The sequence below is a fragment of the Kryptolebias marmoratus genome, linkage group LG6 (assembly GCF_001649575.2).
Source record: "Kryptolebias marmoratus isolate JLee-2015 linkage group LG6, ASM164957v2, whole genome shotgun sequence".
Lineage (NCBI taxonomy): Eukaryota > Metazoa > Chordata > Actinopteri > Cyprinodontiformes > Rivulidae > Kryptolebias > Kryptolebias marmoratus.
The window spans coordinates 21,087,211-21,107,928 of NC_051435.1; the positions used below are offsets into that span (position 1 = coordinate 21,087,211).

Genomic DNA, 20,718 nt, shown 5'->3' on the forward strand with positions numbered 1-20,718 from the left:
TTTTTTTTTTTTACTCAAAAACATGCTGTCACTTCCAGCAGTAAGACAGACGCATGTAGTGTTTATTCATTCTAGCTGTATTTACTTAGTTGAAAACTTAAGAAAAGTTAAAATTGAAAAGAATCGCTGCATTTTACACCCCCCTCCCTCAGCTCTGAGTTGGTTCAGTCCAACCTTGGCTGCACTGGCAGCAGCTTCTGCCTCGCTACTCAGACAGCATCCAGCTGGGGAGATCAGGAATAAAGGCCAAAGTATTTTTTGTTGTTGTTGTTTTAAGCTTTAAATCTGTGCTGCATCTATTTCTGACTATGAACCAGACAGAATAGAATAAACACTGAAATACCACTATTTAGGAAGACAACCTGGAGTTTATTATGGATAATTATTTTTGGGGTGGACTAATTAAATTTAAAGTAAATGTTGTATATATCTATATCATAAATTAAGTAAACCATAACATTTCAGCAGGGTTTATGTAAAAAGTGAGGTACACAAACAACTCTTTGAATTTGGTCATCCTCACGAAAGCACATTGCAGTATCCATAACACAGTAGAAACAATTACACCCCTGATTTTGTTCCATTTTTATGACATGATTAGGCCACGTGGTAAATATTTTATTTCTGTTTCAGTGCATGAACAGAGACATCTCTGCCTGAATAGCAGCCATAATGAACACTACTGTTGGAACCCCTTTGATCTTAACTCAAAACGACCAATTTTAAGTCTTTGTCAGTGAAGCTTTCATCTCACTGCCACCTCCTTTGTTTTCAGGGTCGCACAGTGATCATTGAGCAGAGCTGGGGCAGCCCCAAGGTCACGAAAGACGGCGTGACGGTGGCCAAAAGCATCGACCTGAAGGACCGGTACAAGAACATCGGAGCCAAGCTGGTGCAGGACGTGGCCAACAACACCAACGAGGAAGCCGGTGACGGCACAACCACCGCCACAGTGCTGGCTCGCGCCATCGCCAAGGAAGGCTTCGACAACATCAGCAAAGGGGCCAACCCTGTCGAGATCCGCCGCGGTGTCATGATGGCCGTGGAAAACGTCATCGGGGAGCTGAAGAAGCTGTCGAAGCCTGTCACGACCCCAGAGGAGATCGCGCAGGTGCGGCCAGGGCCTGGCTTCGCAGGTTTTACTGTCCCCTAGTGTTCAAAAAGGGTCACATGTAAAATCATGTCGTTCCAGGTCGCTACAATCTCAGCCAACGGAGACGAGGAGATCGGCAACATCATATCCAACGCCATGAAGAAAGTTGGCCGCAAAGGAGTCATCACAGTCAAGGTTTGTCAGCGCAGTAAAAACTCATTTATTGCTTTAATGGACCTGAAACGGGCTGAGCCGAGTTACATTAAACATGTCTTTATTAACAGGATGGGAAGACCCTGCAAGACGAGCTGGAGATCATCGAAGGCATGAAGTTTGACCGAGGTTACATCTCGCCTTACTTCATCAACACAGCTAAAGGTACGTGTGCTTGTTAAACCATCACAGCCAACCAGAGGGAGGGCTGTGTCCACATGGAGGTGCTAGACGACTCCAGTCATTGGTAGTTTTGGATTTTGGTGTCAAGTTTTATTTTCTCTCTCCCTCTCAGGTCAGAAGTGTGAGTTCCAGGATGCGTACCTGTTGCTCAGCGAGAAGAAGATCTCCAGCGTTCAGAGCATCGTGCCGGCCCTAGAGATCGCCAACCAGCACCGCAAACCGCTGGTTATTGTAGCGGAGGACGTGGATGGAGAAGCCCTGAGCACCCTGGTTCTTAACAGGTATGTTGTGTTTGGTTCCTGATCAGAATAACAGCAGGCGAAATGGATCCTCACAGAACGGGCATTTAGTTAAGTGTCGTTTTCAGGTTGAAAGTTGGTCTTCAGGTGGTCGCTGTCAAGGCTCCAGGCTTCGGTGACAACAGGAAGAATCAGCTGAAAGACATGGCCGTCGCCACCGGGGGCACGGTGGGTTCAGTTTTTAGTCTCAGACGGACGTCTTCTCTCTCTCTGCAGTCTCATCGTGAGCTGATTTTTATTTATTTATTCCCTTTTTCCTGCGCAGGTGTTCGGCGACGAAGCCCTGGGCCTGGCTCTTGAGGACATTCAGGCTCATGACTTTGGCAAAGTGGGCGAGGTGCAGATCACCAAAGACGACACGCTGCTGCTGAAGGGCGGCGGCAGCCCCGCCGACGTGGAGAAGCGGGCGGCCGAGATCGCAGAGCAGCTGGACAACACCACCAGCGACTACGAGAAGGAGAAACTCAACGAGAGGCTGGCCAAGCTGTCGGACGGCGTGGCCGTGCTGAAGGTCTGAACCGCCGCTCGTCACGGCCCGTCATGGGACGTCCCGCAGGCACAACCCAGTTGTGACGCCTCTGTTGCTTTTCAGGTGGGAGGAACAAGCGATGTGGAGGTGAACGAGAAGAAGGACCGCGTGACAGACGCTCTGAACGCCACGCGAGCGGCTGTGGAGGAGGGTATTGTACTTGGCGGGGGGTGCGCTCTGCTGCGCTGCATCCCCTCGCTTGACAAGATCAAAACCGCCAACAGTGACCAGAAAATCGGTGAGTTGGACATGCTTTTAGTTTCTCTAGGGGCCTCATGTACAAAGACTTGCATGGGTACTGCTTAAACGCACAGAAAACTTCCTATCTATGGTACTTTATGTATGTTGACATTAAGTAAATACTTGTTGTATTTATCCGCCACACCTTTAAAGGCCGGTCCATGAAAATACTGTCTGATAATGAACCTTTCCGTGGAGCTAAAAAGGTTGGGGGCCGCTGACCTAGGCCCCCCTCTGGTTGTTGCCAATGGACCAATAGCTGTAGAAACATGCTTACACCAGCCATGAAGTCAGTGTGGGGCTGTGCACGGTCATTTCTGATGTTTTGCTTGGAAACCGGCGTACATGAGGCCCCTGCTGTTTCCTTTACATCTGAACCCCGGTGAACTCGTATGCGTCTTCTGCTCAGGCGTGGACATCATCAGACGGGCACTCCGCATTCCCGCCATGACCATTGCCAAGAATGCCGGCGTGGAGGGTTCCCTGGTAGTGGAGAAGATCCTGCAGGGGCCGTCGGAAATGGGCTACGACGCCATGCAGGGGGAGTTCGTCAACATGGTGGAGAAGGGCATCATCGACCCCACCAAGGTAAAAAGTCCAGCCAGGTTAGTCATTTCAAGCCGCCGGTGCAGGAAACGCAGAGAGGCTAACGTCTTCCCGCTTCTTCCCCCCCCTGCAGGTGGTGAGGACGGCGCTGCTGGACGCCGCAGGGGTCGCGTCTTTGCTCTCCACCGCCGAGGCCGTGGTCACAGAGATACCCAAGGAGGAGAAGGAGATGCCAGCAGGGATGGGTGGCATGGGAGGAATGGGCGGCATGGGGGGCGGCATGGGTTTCTGAGCTGGTCCTCCCCACTTTGTACAGACTTGAGTTGTCAGATTTGAGCTGGTGGTGCAGAAACCCCCGCCCCCCTCCCACTAAAACCGACCACAACTCCGTTGGGAGTTTCAAACGGCTCAAAGAACCGAGAGCCGAGCGAGCCCAGACGTTCCATCAGAATCCTCCTTAGTTTTCCACACCGGCGCAGAACTCATCACGTAAACTACTCAGAGGGACGAGCTAACACGGGGTTCACCTGAAAGGAAGGCAGGTTTGTTTCAGCCTGGTGGCTTCAGTGTCCATCATTCAGTTTTACAGGAAAAGGAGACAGCACGAAAGCACGTTAGATGCATGGGATATCTTTTTATATTTAAAAACGAAGCTAAGCCACAGTAGAGCAGTAATCAAAATGGCGCGTTCCACTGGAGTCTACCAGGCTGAAATAAACTAATATTCTTTCAGTGGACCAGAGAGAGCAAGCCTTCAGTGTCAATGTCTTTGTGTTTGTAGTATTCTGTTAATTCATTTTTTTCTTTTTTCTTTTTTAATATACATGTTTGTCATCAGTGATTTGAATTAAACCTGTTTTCTTACAGACTTGAGCTTTTTTTTTTTTTACATCTGAACTGAGTGCCTAAATGAGAGGAAAGGCCTGTTCAGCCTGAATGTTTGAGTCAATTTTCTACAGACTGGTTTTATGTTTGTGGGATGAGTTTATATTACAAAGTGAATGTAGTCCTGTGCTGACACCATTATACCTAAAGCAGCCAGCAGGTGGCGTCTGTGTTGCAGAGAACTGTTATTTAGACATTGTGATTTTTCTTTTTTTTATTTTACGTAATAAATCAATTGCTCTACATTCAAGTTAATTCTAGTCATTTATATAACTTTCAACAGTTCAATCCTGGTTTTAATTTCAGCCTTTATAAAGCAAACTCTAAACCCTTAGAGTTTGGCGTAATGGTGCCTTTCATGGCAGAGTTTGACTTGATCAGAAATGGAGAAATGATGGAGGTGTAGCCATTTTCATCAAATACTGAAAAGTATCAATATTAAAATATCTAGAGTACACTTCGGGCTCGACTCTCAGCTCTTACCGCACCAAATATCAACTCGACATCTCCAAAATGAACATATATTTGAGTTGCATCCAGTGGTTCCTGAGATATAACACAGCCATGTTTGAAAAGCTGGGATCGCACCTGTAGCAGGAATAACCTGATGTATCCATCTTCTGTACGACCTCTGAATTTTGGTCCACTCCTATTAACAACATTGCTCCAGTTTGAGGCTTTGCAGGTATTTGTTTGCAGTTCTCTTAAGGTCATTTAGACTAATAACTTGAACTTTTGTAGTCGTTTTATTTCCCTTATAACTGTAGAAATACACTTCCGTATTTAGACATGAATAACTTGGCTATTTAGCTTATACTTTACCCATAAAATGGATAAAACAAACTAAATGTTATGATTATTGAATATATTATCAGTTAGCTGGTCTACATACAGTAATTATAGCAGTCTGGTGTAGAGAACCTGGTATAGTGTATTACGAGTATTTCTGCAGAAAAACAAAAAAGAATAAAATTATTTGTTCTTTGAAGCTCAGGTTCTGATAATTATAACGTTAAAACATTGGGTTCCTTGGCTGAGTTTAGCTTTTTCCCCCTCTAATATTCAAGTTCTGCTGCCATGAACTAAGAATTTCATGTAGCACCTACCAAGATGGCGGCACTAATTCTTGTTAGCATAGACTATGCTATGGTTTGGCTAGCCCCGCGTTATTCTACGTCAGCGGGTTTAAATGTTGAATGGTTGTAAGAATCAAATATCCCCATTTAAAAACATATCAAATAATAAACTTTTTGACCAAAAGGGGGCAGTGCTGAGCAGAAAAAAAACATTTTACATCATAATCAGCTGACAGGTTTCAGTGCTTCACTTAAAAAACATGTGATTGCACAGAAGGTCAGAGGTCAAAGACACGTTCAAATTAACCTTTGTCCTCTTTTTCTGAAGAGGACGCTTCCAAACCTGAGCGAGCAAACAAACTGAGAACTCGGTTTTGTTTTGTTTTTTAGAAAAAAATAAGTTTATACATCATGCAGCTGGAACGTCACTCGGCATCAAAAACATCATTTACACACAGAGTCCTTTCCACATCCCAGAGAACACTATTAAACACTTTTATCCTCTCTAAAAAGCAGAGTACAGTTTCCTTAGACGAAACGACAAAAACTAACATTTACATGGCGACACATAAAGCTGCCCGAGTTAACATTTACAATCAGTCACTGTAAAGAAGGTGGAGGAGACATGGTTAAAAAAAATACAGCTTGTAAGGGGAAAAAAAATAAATAAATAAGGCAGATGTGTAAAAAAAAACTACCTTTCAGTGTGTTTTAAACCTCTAAGAAATGTTGGTTAATCTGCTTGTAAATGTTAACTAGGTGCTTCTAGTGGATTTACGCTTTAACTAAAACAATAAATACGACAAAAAAAAAGTATAATGTTCCTTTAAAACTAAAAGATAAATATATTGCCAGCAGGCCTGGAGGCTCTAAGCGGGTCGAACGGGTGACGCTTTGATGGTTTCCCCCCGTTGCCGTGGGAACGCTGCCAAGACCGACTGCTGGGAGATCCGGGCCCTCGCTTATCAAACCGCTAAAATTCACACATATTAAAAAAACTATATCTGACCTATAAAAGCTTAAATGTGACTTTCTATTTGTGATTGACTGATAGTAAAATAATAATCCAACTTCAGCTTCTTGCTCTCACATGATTTCATCCATGGTTAAAGATTATTTCTCATTACATTAGCTTTTCTTTTGTATACAGGAGCTGTTTTCTCCTGCATATACAAATATATATAAACTATCTCTGTGTCTTTCAGAAACTTTTACCCTGCCAGGCACCTCTTGTTCTGAGACCAAACTAAAAGCGAAATAAACTTCTACACACTGGAGCTGCTTGGGACGTTTCATTAATCTGATCCCAACAAGATGTACGTGACTCATTTCATGCACGTTTGACTTTCTTTTTTTTTTTACCCGTAGACTCTTAGAGAGACACTAAAGCCGACATCTCACTGGTCGTCCACAAGGGAGTCTCCAAAACGTCTCAAAAGATCTGCAAGGGGGGCTTAATTTCCTTGCACGAGCCACGTGCATGTTCAGGAAAAATTCACAGACAACTTTCTTTCAATATAGTCTCCAACCCTTCTCAGTTTTGTTGCAGGCGTCTCCAACCCGTCCTCGAGGACACTACAGCTGCATTTTGGTTGCTCTCAGGAGACTTACAGCCCTGGATGTCCTGGCCTAAAAGCCACACTGATGACAAATAATTCTTAAAACATTTTGAAAAAAAAAAACAGCTTACTGGTGGCTTGAATTCAGCGAGACGGCAACAAAGAATTTGCCTGTTTTCACGCCATTTTACGTCAAGTCTGCAGCAGTGAGAGACAACCATAAGGATGGAACGAAGGAACCGGTTCCCCAAACAAAACCTCCAACCTGTACGGCTGGAGGGCCTGCAGCTCTGAATGTCTTCAGCTTCAGCAGCCTAACCTCAGTGACCACTCGGCCAACCTCCACAATAAGCTTTCTGTTCTCCTCGGGAACGTTCAGACCTGACAGAACGACACTAAAACGCTGATGCAGAACCAACAACTCCCGACACTTCAGCTCCGAGGCTAGTCCCAGTGCAGCTATTATCTAAAATATGAGTCAATAAACCAAAGAAAATAAATAAATGTGACTGACTGTTCGCAGAATCGCGTTCTGTCCGGTTTGACCTGAGCGGGACATTCTAGACACGGACGAGCCAGCTTTGACTGGACTCTTTGGTTCCACCAGCAGAAACGAACTACAGCACTGCCGCAAAAGCAGGACTTCTGTATTTAAAGTGTTAACGCCTGGAAGTTTAATAAACACGGACCCTTAGAGTCTGACCAGCAGCCAGTTTGGACCCTGACACCAACACAGGGGTGGGGGGGTGGGGGGAGCCTTCCTGCCTGCCTTGCTGCATTTTTTTTTTGTTTGTTTTAAAACATATAATTGATATTTACTCTGTAAAAGAAAGAAAAGAAAATAATAAACGCCCCCATGTCGCATGATCCGAGTGCTCCTCGACCCCTGACTGACAGAGAGAGAGAGCATCAGGAGGAGACGTTTTTGGGGGGGGGTGAAAGAACCGTTCAGCACCGTGGACTTGGTGTGTGTTTCTGACAGCGCGGTCAGTCGGAAGGCATGTGTTTTAAAAATAAAAATTAAAAAATTAAAATACGGAGCCACCTCGAGGCGGTCGTGGATAAAAAAAAACAATCTGGAGATTGGTGGGATCCGTTCCCCTCAATTCAGTAAACGGCACAAATCTGAAACAGCGTTGGTGTCTGATGCGCCGCAGGGGGGGTTTAGCTTAAGTTTTGCTTTCGGTTTGGACGGGGAAAAAAAAAAACAGACGGAAATGTTAGCACAGGAAGGGAGACGATGGGTTCAGTGACCGTCTGCAAAGTCATTGAACGACGACAGACTTGTGTTGTCACCTTAAAACATCTCCTTTTACTGTCCAACAGCTCAATTAGTAACGTGCTCATTTATATGAATTTGACCTCGTATGATTTTACTGTCGGTTGTGTAAGGTTTAGTTAGCTCAAAGTTGGATTTGGTTTCATTGAGGATGAGCTTGCAGGATCTCATCTGCTTCTCTGCAGTCAGCAGGAGGTGACGTTTGCGGATCTGGTGGCTCACTTAGAAGCTAGAGATCCTGGAAACAAGAATCTTAAATGTTCCCAAACCCAAGCGGTGACCTGCTGCTCTCAAACAGAACGACCCCTGATAGTAACCCCCCCCTGCAGATTAACACCAAGGAGAGGGATTTTTAAACCCGTGCGGAACGGATTCTTACTGCCTGAAATTTCATATCCACTGTGCCCCTCCCCCTACGGAGAGAGGGGCCCGTCTGCCTGTGGTGAGACGGTGGGTTAATACTTTGTTTTTGTGCCCTTTGAGTTCGAGTCGTGACAGAAAAGCATCTGGGTGTCAGCTGGAGCTGAGCATGACCTGGATTCTAGGATACTTATATCCAGTTGTGGAGCTGATTGATTTTAATGCTAAAAATCTTTTATCATCAGCAGTAATGAGTACGCATTGGTACGTTTCTTGTATTGTGAAGCCTCTTCTACATTATAAACCTCCTGAGATTACATGAGTCGTATTAGAGCTCTATGCTAAATATGTTAGCTTATCATAAAATGTTTTATTTTTACTAAATAACTTCTCTTTTTATTCTTTTCTTTGCTGGTGTGCTTCAGATATAAATAGAGCCAGAGATGAAGTGAATAAAATAAAAACTGCGACTTCTTCCCTAAAAACAATTGCTAAAACGGGTACGAATGCCCTGCCAAAATTTCCCTCGGTGCATTGTAACCTTTATGAACAACTTGGCCAATTTAATAAAGAAAAGCATCGAAAGCTTTCATTAAAATAGCTGGAATCAGAAAATGTTTCCCTAGGATTGTTTAAAAACCTTTAAAAAGTTGTTAGTATGTGTAGAAAATAGCTTTTCTGTAAAAAAAATCAGTAACTGCTACACATTTTCTGGTTTCAGCTGGATCTGCTGCCCTCTGTCAGACTGGACAGCCGGCGTTTAAATTTCAGAACCTCTGTGCAAATATTTGAGTCTAAACTGCGCCGCAGGTCGGCTCCGCTTCGTCTTTGTTTTTCAGACGCAGCGTGGGGGCGGCGCAGCGGCCACAAGCTTTCACCGGTGAGCTCGGTTTCACGACCAGGTGCAGACGCAGGTCCGACCCTGGAGTCTGCGTGAGTTCAGCACCGAAGTGACAATCAGCTGCCAGATCAGCTCTAAAAATCTTCTTTTTTTTTTTTGAACTTTCATTTTTGTAGGGAAGGCACTGCAGGTTTTACTCGGAGCACAGGAAGGGTGTTCTTTCTCTTTGGCGATGCGTTCGCTTGTCTGTGTCCGTGTCCGTGAAGGCTGGGCCGGCTGGCGCTACGTGTGGTGGACCTCGTGGAACATCAGCTCGCGGGGGATGGCCGTCTCGGCCCCGTGGATCTTGGAGGCGCGGCGCTCGAACGCAGACACCATCTGCTTCACCACCTCGTCGAAGAAGACGTGAGCGAGCTGCGAGTGGAGCAGGGAGCGGAACTCGAAGGAGATCTGAGGACAGGGACACGGCTCGAAGTTAGCAGCTGTGGGCTTTCCAGCCGCGCACGTCAGATGACTCGTAACGGGACACCGCGGAGGTGCTGTGCCGGGACACGTCCGGGGGGTGGGGGGGGTGGGGGGGACACAAACTGCACCGTCATGCTGCTGTTAGCAAACTGCTTGTACTCACAGCGAAGTCCACAGTGCAGGTTCGAGGGTAACCTGGGAGGCCCGGGCTGAAACGCCAAACCGTCTCCAGGTGGTTGAAGAGCTTCCCGTCCGAACAGGACGCCTGGCAAGCAGCAGACACGCGACAAGGTCACACACTCATTCATGCAGATCTCTTCCTGTTAGGGTTCAGAAACTTCTCACCCATTTAAAGGAAGAAAAAACATCACATTTAAAAAATTCTTTTCAATTTTCTCTGACTAAAGCGTTGGGTTTGAGTGCTGTTTTGGATTGAAAGATAAAATGCCCTTTACCAGAACAATAATACAGACTTTGCTGATTAATTAAAGGCCTACAATTCTTTAAAGGAATGCCTATCACACGCCGTCTTCCATTACAGTCATCCAATGTTGAGAGATGGAGTTGTAACCTTAAAAATAAGGTTATACATGATCTCATACACAATCCCAAGATGTCACGATCAGAGTATGTGTTGTGAGTGACTCTCAGCTACTACCACACCAAATTTTAGCTCAATGTCTGCTAAACTGACTGAGTTGCATCCATTTTTATGTCTACTACTGGTGGCAACCATCTTGAATTGTGTTAACTCTATACTTTAATCAGCTGTAGATGTGCATCTAATGATTACTTTCAGAAACTTTCATTAAAATCCATCCAGTGACTCATGAGATACTCTGATAACAGACACACAGGCAAAAACATTATCGCCTCTTTTCGCCTTTCAGCAGCAAACACAAGCATGAAGAGTTTTCACAATCAAGTAATAAACGTAAAATGTGCACAGCTTAAATGCAGCAGCAGTTTCAATCTGGGGGGTGGGGTTAAATGAAAAATACACAGATTCAATAATCTATCCCAAAGAAAGCAAAGAGCACGATGCTGTGCAGCTCTGTGCTCTCCTGTTTCAAACTTCCCCCACAGAGAGCAGAAACAGGCTGAAAGACTGCATAAACAATCAGATCTGAGGCTCTGCATCAACAGCTGCTGCTCATCAAACACGAGGATACAGCTTGTTAGTTTGTTTTTTTAAAAGCCAAGCCTCGATCGTAGGTCTGTTAGCTATTAAAATCATTCTCTACACCTTCTACCTCCCGACAGGAGGTTTAGGCTATACGCTTCTTGCTGATCCAGGATGACAGAGCAGAATGCTGTTGTTTTGCTTCCAGCGTCTCTTCCTTCCCCGTGTTGCGCAAACACGCGTGACTCAGCACTGAAGCCGGTGGGAAAATGTACTTCTTATTGAAATGATAACCGAGCTCCTCCCCGCGTCCCGACCCTGCACAGAGGCTAACTTTTCACTTTACGCTCCAATGTGGCAGGACTCAGACAGAGACTTTCTGACAAAGGAAAGTGGGATGTTGTGTAAAAAAAAACTGAATGCACTAATTTGCAAATCTAATAAACCTGTATTTTATTCACAGTGGAACATAGGAAACATATCAAGTGTTTAAACTGAGAAAATGTACCATCGTTTAGAAATACTTTAAATATCCCATCATCTACAGTAGGGCTGAACAGTTTATTAAAACACTGATCATTGGTGTGATATCTATTAGCACAATATCACCATGAACGGCTTGAACTGATATAAATGATAGGTCCTGTTTTTTTAAGTACCATACCTTGATGTTCTGCATGTTCTGTATGACAGACTCTCACTTGATGACACCTGATTTAGACGATAGTGAGGACAATGTGTCTTTATCACAGCTGATATGGTATCCCAGGTTCTTCTAATATTGTTCAACCCTAATCTACAGTTCATGATATCAAAGGTTTTCAAGAATCTGCTGAAATCTCTGAGCTCAAAGGACGAGACTGACAGTCAGGATTAGATTTCTGTGATCTTTAGGCCCTCGGGGGCCACTGCATTAAAACCAGGTCTGATTCTGTTCTGGACATCCCTGATGGACTCAGATCACTGTCTGTAAACACAGTTCACTGTACCATCCACTGATGCTGCTTAAAGCTCTATCAGGAAAAGAAGAAGCCAGATGTGAACACCATCCAGAACCTCTGCTGTCTTCTCTGAACCAAAGATCAGTTCAAATGGACTGAGACAAAGAGGACAACTGATCTGTGGTCAGAGGAATCAAAATCTCAAATTCTTTTTGGAAACCACAGACTCCACATCCTCCATACTAAAGAGGAGAGGGACCATGCAACCTGTTATCAGCACAAAGTTCAAAAGCCTGCCTCTCTGATGGTATGGGGGTGCACTAGTGCAAACAGCATGGGCGGCTTACACATCTGGAAGGCCATAATCAAGGCAGAAACTATTCCATATTTCAGCAAGACGATGCTAAACCTCAGACTGCATCCATCACAGCAGCAGAGCTTCATATAGAAGAGTCCAGGAGCTGAACTGACCTGACTGCAGACGTCTTACCAATTAAAAACATTTGGAGCATCATAAATTAAAACTGTTGAACAGCTAGAATCCTCCATCAGTCAGTAATGGGACAACATTCCCTCTAAAACCTCCAGCAGCTGCTCTCCTCAGCTCCTGGATGTTTACAGTGTCTTTGATACGTTCACTGGATTCCATTGTGAATAAAACATGGGTGTTTGAAAATCATTGCATTTTGTTTTCATTTACTTGGTACTTAATGTCCCAACTTTATTGAAATCTGGGTTGTGCATGAGACAGATTCAAGCCTGGACATGTGTTGAAAAGATTGGCTGTACATTACATTACATTTAGTACGGAGCACTTGGAGGCGCTTTACCTTGACCAGGTGAGGTCGCACTGTTGTGACGAGGGATGTGTAGTTCTCCACCACAGGGGGGAAGCCCACGGTCAGCTTGGCCTTACAGAAACCAGAGCGTTTGAACACCAGGTCAGACTTCTTGCACCAGGGAACAAAGTGGCGGTAGTTTTCCACACCGGCTACCACTTCATAGATCTCCTGCATGGAAAACCTGCAGAACAGGTGGAGGGGGATGGAAGTGAAGGTCAGTGACCAGGAAACGCTCGACACAACATCAAACAAGAACGACGCAGCGCGCGGCTCGTGACTCAGAAAGATCCGAACGATGTCAGAGACGGGGTTAGGACAAGCATACAAAATACAGGCCGGATGTTCTGAAGGAGGGTCAGATGAAGACGGTTCATCTCCAGCTGAGAGAAAATAGCTGCCGCCTCCTGCGTCTATTTATACCTGCAGATTTAGTGATCGTGACCTCTCTGTGGAACACGGGAGGGACATTCAGTCCCTCGCTCATGCACGAGGACAGGACAGAGTTATGACTGGAAGGACAAGTCATTCTGACTCTGAAAGTTCTCTTCGTATTTATCTTTCCACTGCTGCCAAATGTTAAACTGGGACTTATCAGTAAACGGGACGTTTTTTTGTTTATTTTAATCATCCGGCACTCTGTTTCAAAGCGCCGACGCTCGTCTTCATCACGAGGAGTGGTTCCAGACATTTTTAAGGACTTTAACAGGCCTCCTCACCAGAGAGACATAAAACGTAACCTGGTTCATAAAAAGAACTGGTAATCAAATGACTCTCAGCTACAACTGCGTTAAACTTTAGCTCAATATCTGCAAAACAGACTTAGTTCTAAGCATTAAAGCAGTTAGAGCCATTTCTGTGTGGGTTTGCTGTATTGACCCAAAATACAAAAGGTAAACAGTTGCAGAAGAACATCCGGTGATTACTTTAAGAAAGTATCAATAAAACTGAGACATCCATGAGATATTTAGCAAACAGACGGACACACAAACACCCTTGATGTCCGCCTTCGTCTCTGCTGTCCTTCCGATGTTCATCGTTGGGCCTTGTTCAGAGCCAGGCTGCACATAGTTTCTGTTTCTTAAAAAACTGGGGTTTTATTGGGAAAAGAAAAAAGAAAAAGAGAGAGAAAACAGGACCTAAAATGGAGTGTGAGTGAGAGAAGTGTTGTGTTGCTCATTAAAGGACGAACGGAGCCTGGAAATGATCTGCAGGCTGGAGAGTTTCTATGTGCTGCGAGCAGATGCAGTTTTTCAGGATCTTCCGCAGAGACTGCTTCACGGTGGAATCAGCTGAGTTTAAAAGTCTCTATTTGTATAAAGTGAAGTGCTATGCAGATCTCTTTTGTGACACAAAATAAAACGAAACAATACTGTTCATGCAAATACAAATAAACGTGACATCGCACACCCCCAGACCTTCGTCTCTGTTTCTGTCAACAAGCAAACTCCCCTACAACTTGCCCTACCAGTTGTTAAACAACCTACTTTAATTCTGTGGAAAAATGGAAAAAAACTCCAGCGTTAAATGAAGATTTAGGTTAGAGGAGGGGTCTCCAACCTGTGGCTCGAGGGCAAAATTTGGCTCTTTGTAGCTTTGCCCAAAAGGAACATAGAAATTGTTATTAATTAAGCTCATAACTACAATAAATAATGCTAGTTTTAGCAGTTTTCTGCCTAATCTTTGACAAATTTGACAATATTTATAATACAAGAACCCAAGAATGTTGATCATTAACCCAGCTTCCAGCCACACAGTGTGATGTCACTGAAACCCAACTCCTCCCAGCATCATGCTCAGTGTCGGCGGGAGCGGACGTACCCGATGATGCGCCTCTCCGAGTACTCCTTCCTCTTGGAGAGGGAGCCGGTCAGGTTGAAGAAGCCGCGTGCGGGCAGCACCACAGCGCGGCCCGGCCCGGTCGCCCCCAGCAGGGGAGGGACACGCGTCATCAGGATCCCGCATGACAACAGGTACCTGACCGAACACACAGCAAGGACACAAGGTGAGGCTCTGAGTAAACACATAAACGCAGACAGACTGTTTGGAAACCTCGTTTGATTTGACCCCCGGTCCGGCCTCAGATAAATCCATTTCTGTCTGACAGAAAAAAAGAAAAAGGTGGTAAACACTTAACTTCCATTCCATCGTCATGCAATCAGTGTTTATGTGGAAACATTATAGTGCAAATCACACCATTGTTTTCTTGTTTTTTTTTATTTTTATTTTTTAATAGCTATTCATAAATCACTCATTCAGGAAACAGGCCCTCTTACTTTTGGTTTTCATAACTTTTAGATTTTGAAAAAAATGTAACTTTATTTCCAAATATTTTCCCCACAAAAATACATTGACATACAACTCTTCAATTTGTTCAAAACGTGTTCTCTTTGAAACTACCTGAAATGGCTACTTTTAGCTTTTAGCTAGACCGATTTTAATAATCCCATCCCAGGAAACTCTTTAATTGCTACTTTTAGCTAGATCATAGACTCTCCTTGTCCAGCTATCGTAAAATTCCCACCACAGGACTCCATGTTGCGGACACAAATAAAGGCCTAGCACTCCTTGAAGGAATGCATGTCGACCCTCGTGCCAAAGTCTTCAACTCCCACTTTAAAGAGTTGGAGTCACAGACGACAACAAAGATAACCACGAGTAATTCAACAGGAAAAAGAGGAACACACTTGTTTTTTTTTTTTATATTATTGTGTGTAAAAAGATTTGTTGTTTGCTGTGTATCCACATTTGGATAATTTATCACCAAGACAACAAGCAGACACGAAGTGCTTCAAATTCCTGGTGATAAATCACTTTTCTTTCTTTTTTTTTTTTTAAACAGACATTTATAGTCCGAGCCCATTATTGCCCCCTCTGTTAGGCTGAAGTGTGAAACTGTAGCCCACTGAATCGTACCCTACAGCTCTGGATAAGTTAGCTGTAGTAATATCTTAATGGTAACCTTTCTACAGTAACGTTTAGGTTAGTTTAAACACAGTTTCAGTTATGTTAGCCAACACATTAAGTGCAAGAGAAAATACACGAAGAGAAGCAACGCAGACTCCTAGTTTTTGCTAATTTCAGCGTAGATTCTGGCCCTTCTCAAAGGCAGAAAGTTCGGTCTTGGTGGCGGTTCCACGAGGTGACGCATCAGTGTTTACTCGTTACTTCTACTCTCCCTGAGCGTCTCTTATCTGCAAGTGTTTAAAAAAAGAAAAGACACCAGCCTCCCTTTAGAGCGTGATAGGCTCATGTTGCAGCACTAACATCAGGAACTGATTTCTTTCGTCACTTTAGACTGAAAGAAATCATTTATTTAATGCCTTTTTTGGAATTTCTGACTCATCTCACTTCATCTGAGCTTCATCTTTAAAGCCTTCTTCCATTTTATTTTGTTTAAATTTGTTTTTATTATGTGTGCATTAAGTAGCGTTACAAATACATTTGATTATTTTTACATGAATGGGTTTCACTGTATGTGTTTGGTCCTGAGCACAGAAGGTAAAACGTGCAGAGTCCATAACAGGAAGCAGAGATGGACTGAAATAATAATGATTAGTGATTAGTTAGGTGCCAGAATGCTCATTGGTTGCAGCTGCAGTATGATTATAAATTTGTGGTTTGGTCCAAAGAGGAAACAGATCGTGGAGACAAGCCTTAACCCTGCGTGCTCAGGAATGATTCAGGTGGAACTTCGGCTTCGAGCTCATCTTCCAAGAAGGCAGGACATCAACATAAATAGAGCCGTGACTGTTTAGGTCACAGAAATGGGGGGTTAGGACCCGCTGCTCTGTAGGGACCGTTAACGTTCACTGCAGACACGTTAAGCTTTTCCAAACCAACACAAAACACCACATAAACACACCTAATCAATCAAAAAGCCTAGCATTCCTCGAACGCATATCAACCGTTTTAGACTAAAACGATGAGAAAGGATGGAGTTATTGGAGTTAAGTTTAATAGGATCTGATGCGAGATCTAGCATTTGTTGTGACTCCAAATGTTGATGGGAATACAGTTTCCTTCGTATCGATCCAGTTGTTTGTCGGGTGTTTCGCTAACACGACAAGGGTTAAAAAAAAAAAGATTATAATGCTTTCAGCAGCGGGCAGTATTAATCTGATAATGCCTGCACACCCGGAACACAGCGGAGAGCTGCAACAGGAGCTTTCGGAGGAGACGGAAACGCGTGTTGAAAGCCTGAAGCAGTTATCATCCCCACGCTCAGACGGACAGACAGCAGTAATGGAACAGGGTCGAGGGCAGCTGCTTCCCAACGAGCTTAATAGACGGCAGCGCCGTGTCGGTCAGCTCTACCTCTGCTCGTGTCTCAGAATGTTTCCATACAGGTGCTGCTCTCTCTGCTCGGCCGGAATTGGATTAATATTTAGGCTTTGGCTGGATTACAAGCATATAATACAAAGGGGAAATATGCTGGTGTAGATTCTCAGTCATCCAGGCAAATCAAGTTTGTTGTTTTTCTTTAATTAACAATGGAGCATTAAGGGCGATACCCAGACATGTTCCCTTTAAGTCACACCTTCATGCTCTTATGGGCCAGACAAACAGCTTTGAATGACCTTCCTCTCTCGTGCAGTTTAAAGCTTGGAGCTCCACCTTCTCCAGTTTTGAACAGTGAAAGCTCCCCGAATGGGAAGAGAAATGTCTTCAAGAGAAAAGAAATCCAGTTGTTGTTGTTAATACAGGAAAAATGTCCTCAAAAATCCTTCATTACACCTTCTACAACCTCACTGTTTGAAGTACAGGCTTCGTTTCCGCGTTAACGGCCTCCTGGAAACATTATAGATTTTCCAGAGTTGGTTGTGAAAGCGTTACAAGTGAATGGCAAATGGACTATACCTTTAAAGTGCCTTTCTAGCCAACGACACAATCTGTGCCCACATTTCCCCATCCACACACACATTCATACAGCTCTCTACTACATATCTACAAAGATAACCTCAATAAAACATCTATAAAGACTAATCAGGGATTTAGATCACATTCATACACCGATGGGGTACATCGGAGGCAGTGAGGGGTTCAGTGTCTCACCCAGGGACACCTAGACACGTGGCATACTGGTGGAATTGAACCTCCAGCTGTCTTGTTGGAGGACTGCTCTAACCACTGAGCTACAGTCACCCTAGGCAACACTGATCACAATTGCTACTTAGACAATGTCGCAAAAAAGAAAAGTGTCTTTGCTGTCTTAAGAGATGCCGTAGTACATATATGCTCCGCGTCAGAAGCACGGGTTGACACATATGAGGTGTCCGAGACCTGGATTCAAAAAGGTCTCGGTGTCAGAGAAAACGCTGTAGATGAACGGTCGAATCGCAGCAGAAATTATCACTTAAAAACATCAACCGGGGCCATAGTTACCTCCGTCGGTGACGTTTGTCTGTCTGTGTACAAGACTGCTCAAAAAGTTATGAACGGATTGTCTGGAAGTTTTCAGGAAAACTTCAAACATGCTGCGAGAAACGAGCGATTAAATTTAGGTGGTGTTGCAGATCACGATTCTGATTTAGGAATATTTTGAAGGATTCCAAGCGAACGGTGACCAGATGGTTTTGGCGGATGTCTGCGTTCTCGGAGTGCTTCCACTTCAGAATTATGGTGCCGGATTTGATCATTTAAGTACCTTTAAATAGTCTGCTGATATGTCGAAGTCACTTTCGCATTTTAATGGCATATATGTCCCGGAGAAACGAGTCTAATAACTAACTGCATTGATGCGTAAACCTGCCCAGACTCTTTGTCTGCATGTTTCTTTCTGATGCTAAAACACTCCCACAGGTTAAAGTCGTCACAGGGAACTATCTATTCAAATAGCTTTAAGCTGTTTTGTTCAGATAATTAGAGAGTAAATTATCAGCACGGTTTGTTGGTTCACTGATTATTTGATCAACAGAAAAGTTAATTACTAACAAATAACAACGGCATCATGTTAAATGCCTTTTCGAGCAACTTTCTAAGCTATCAAAGTTGGCACCTGTGTGATTTTCACAACATTCAGAGCTCAGAGGCTGCAACTGAAGGTCCACCCATTGTCTTGCTTTGTTTCCCCCCCTGGCAACTTTGAGTCTCAAACGAGTCTCCGATAGTCACAGCTGAGCGAGACGCTGCTTATCTCGAACCCAGCGTCACTGGGATAGAGCGAAAGCGCCCGACTCAAATTCCTTCCTGACACCATGAATGAGGACTGTATTATTTCTGGGCGGGTGCACAGCGACATGTAACCCTGTACTGCAGCCACAGATGTGTAACTTCAGCCAGGTCCTGCTACTCGTGAGGGCAGAAGCCTGGAGGAGGGGGAGTGTCTGTGATTGGCCACTTGTGAGGGACGTGTCCCCGAGTCTTTAGCTGCGTTCCATTTACATGGGAACTCGCGTTCCAGTCGTCCCGCTCGGTGAGAGTCGGGAACAAGATGGACGCCCTGCAGCAAAGCCTGTGTTTTTCTCGCAGTTTCAGAATATGAAATCTTGCTGAAACAGATACGCGCTCCACTCGCGGAACACGTTTTAATACTTGCTATACGCACGTTAAAAAAGTGCGAGTTGTACAAGTAACTAAATGTGAAAAAACTACTTAAAGAAGGAATAGTAACAGTAAAAGCAACAGTTTTACCAACTAAAGTCGCGAGTAGAAGCCATCTTTATGACTAGGAACTTTGAAAGTCCCATTTTCCAGCACTACTGAAACGCACCGGTTTGTTGGCTCAACAAGCCTGGCTGTCCCCCCCACAATTTATCCCATTTAAATTTTTTACCTAATTCACAATTATTTATTTTCGGCGCCAGTTAAAGACTGACTGCAAACAACAGATTATTTTTTTGTACTTTTTCGGCACATTTCAGGTGTGTATGCAGATCTTTCTCCTAACTCTCGTAAGATTGCCTGACATGACCAGAAATAAACTATAACGGATTTATGGGCTGAGGAAGTCAGGGGTCACCGTACGTGTTTCAGCCTAAAAAGCAACAAAGAAACACAGCAACGGTGCAATAAAAATTTGAATGTTTTCAAGATGAAACGCCTGCAGATGAACTAGAAAGTCGTGCAAAATGACCACAAACAATAAATTCCATCACGCAGACTGAAAAATTAAAAGGGCTAGCATTCGTTAAGGGATTGCACATTGCTTGACTTGAGTCAAACTTTATAAACAACATAATTCCCGATCTCAAGTGTTTGAGCTTGAATTATGTGTTTGGAACGACTCTCAGCTACTACCATGAAAATATTTAGCTCAGTGCTTGTAAAACTGACTGAGTTGCCACCATGGATGTGTTGGGTAACGGTGAAGCGCTGTGGCGACCATCTTGAATTGGGGTGACTCCAAACATTAATGTTTCGGAGATACACGTCCAATGATTCTTCGCTGAGAGTTTTAGTAAAGTCTCACAGACGGGCAGGCCCACGCTCACAGGGCAAGAACATTATTGCCTTCAGCAGTAGGGAGATTTCAAAGACTAAGAAACATTAAAAAATAAATAAATGAGGGGACAAAAATACAAGAAAAACCACAGGAAAATCAAAACCAGAACAGAATATCCTCTAAGGAACTCAGGAAGGTCTACGTGAAGCTTAAACAGCTGCACATTCCTGCAGGTCAGTTAGTATAAAAATGACTGGATGTGACATTATCACGTTATGGTCAGCCTAAAAACTTCATTCCTGGCTCGTCAGCAGGGACTCAGTCCCCCCCGTCACCCTGACCGCCACACAAGTGACGCTTTGTTCCGGCATCACACGGCTAAACTCATGCAGGACAAAAAAAATAAACCAGCTTGTCTGGTTGGGAAACCGAAGCGGCGACAATCACCTGCTTTTAAAGAAAAAAAGGTGCAAAAAAAGGCCAGGTGATCACCGACACGGACAAATAAAGTCCACCACGAGGCACGGAGTGTCCTGATATTTGTTAACATATGGATGTGGTGAAAGACATTACTTCTAAACCTCCTCTTTTAAGATTTTAATGGCCCAGAGGATGTTGAAATGTTGTTTTTATTTTGTGTATGTGTACTAATTATTAACATACACAGCAAATTCAAAAGTGTTAAATGTTTTGGTGTTAGAAGACTTTGTGCAAAAGCAGAGTTAATTTTACACTTATAGAGTCACATTCTGTTTATGTAACTCTGGGATGTATATTATTAGTAGTTAAAATCCAGTGTTAAAACAAAGTGTTTACGTATCAAATCTAGAGGTGTTAAAATGGAATCAATAACTCTTTACTTC

The 20,718-nt window shown here is 43.9% G+C and overlaps 2 protein-coding genes across 3 annotated transcripts in view; one reads left to right on the plus strand and one right to left on the minus strand.

Annotated features, from left to right (window-relative positions):
- hspd1 (heat shock 60 protein 1) overlaps window positions 1–4,238 on the plus strand; it is a 6,124-nt gene extending 1,886 nt beyond the window's left edge. Inside the window, exons 3-11 of one of the 2 annotated variants that reach the window (XM_017421142.3) lie at window positions 776–1,111; window positions 1,193–1,288; window positions 1,378–1,471; window positions 1,602–1,770; window positions 1,857–1,956; window positions 2,054–2,299; window positions 2,381–2,555; window positions 2,967–3,145; window positions 3,237–4,238. In XM_017421142.3, the coding sequence (XP_017276631.1) occupies window positions 776–1,111; window positions 1,193–1,288; window positions 1,378–1,471; window positions 1,602–1,770; window positions 1,857–1,956; window positions 2,054–2,299; window positions 2,381–2,555; window positions 2,967–3,145; window positions 3,237–3,395 (1,554 nt within the window). In that variant the 3' untranslated portion in view covers window positions 3,396–4,238. 2 annotated transcript variants of the gene reach the window in all.
- Window positions 4,239–6,232: 1,994 nt separating this feature from the next.
- coq10b (coenzyme Q10B) overlaps window positions 6,233–20,718 on the minus strand; it is a 17,207-nt gene continuing 2,721 nt past the window's right edge. Inside the window, exons 2-5 of the mRNA XM_017421144.3 lie at window positions 14,293–14,448; window positions 12,463–12,655; window positions 9,732–9,833; window positions 6,233–9,553 (exon numbers count right to left, since the gene is read on the minus strand). Coding sequence (XP_017276633.1) covers window positions 9,386–9,553; window positions 9,732–9,833; window positions 12,463–12,655; window positions 14,293–14,448 — 619 coding nt within the window. The 3' untranslated portion in view covers window positions 6,233–9,385. The remainder of the gene's footprint in view (window positions 9,554–9,731; window positions 9,834–12,462; window positions 12,656–14,292; window positions 14,449–20,718) is intronic.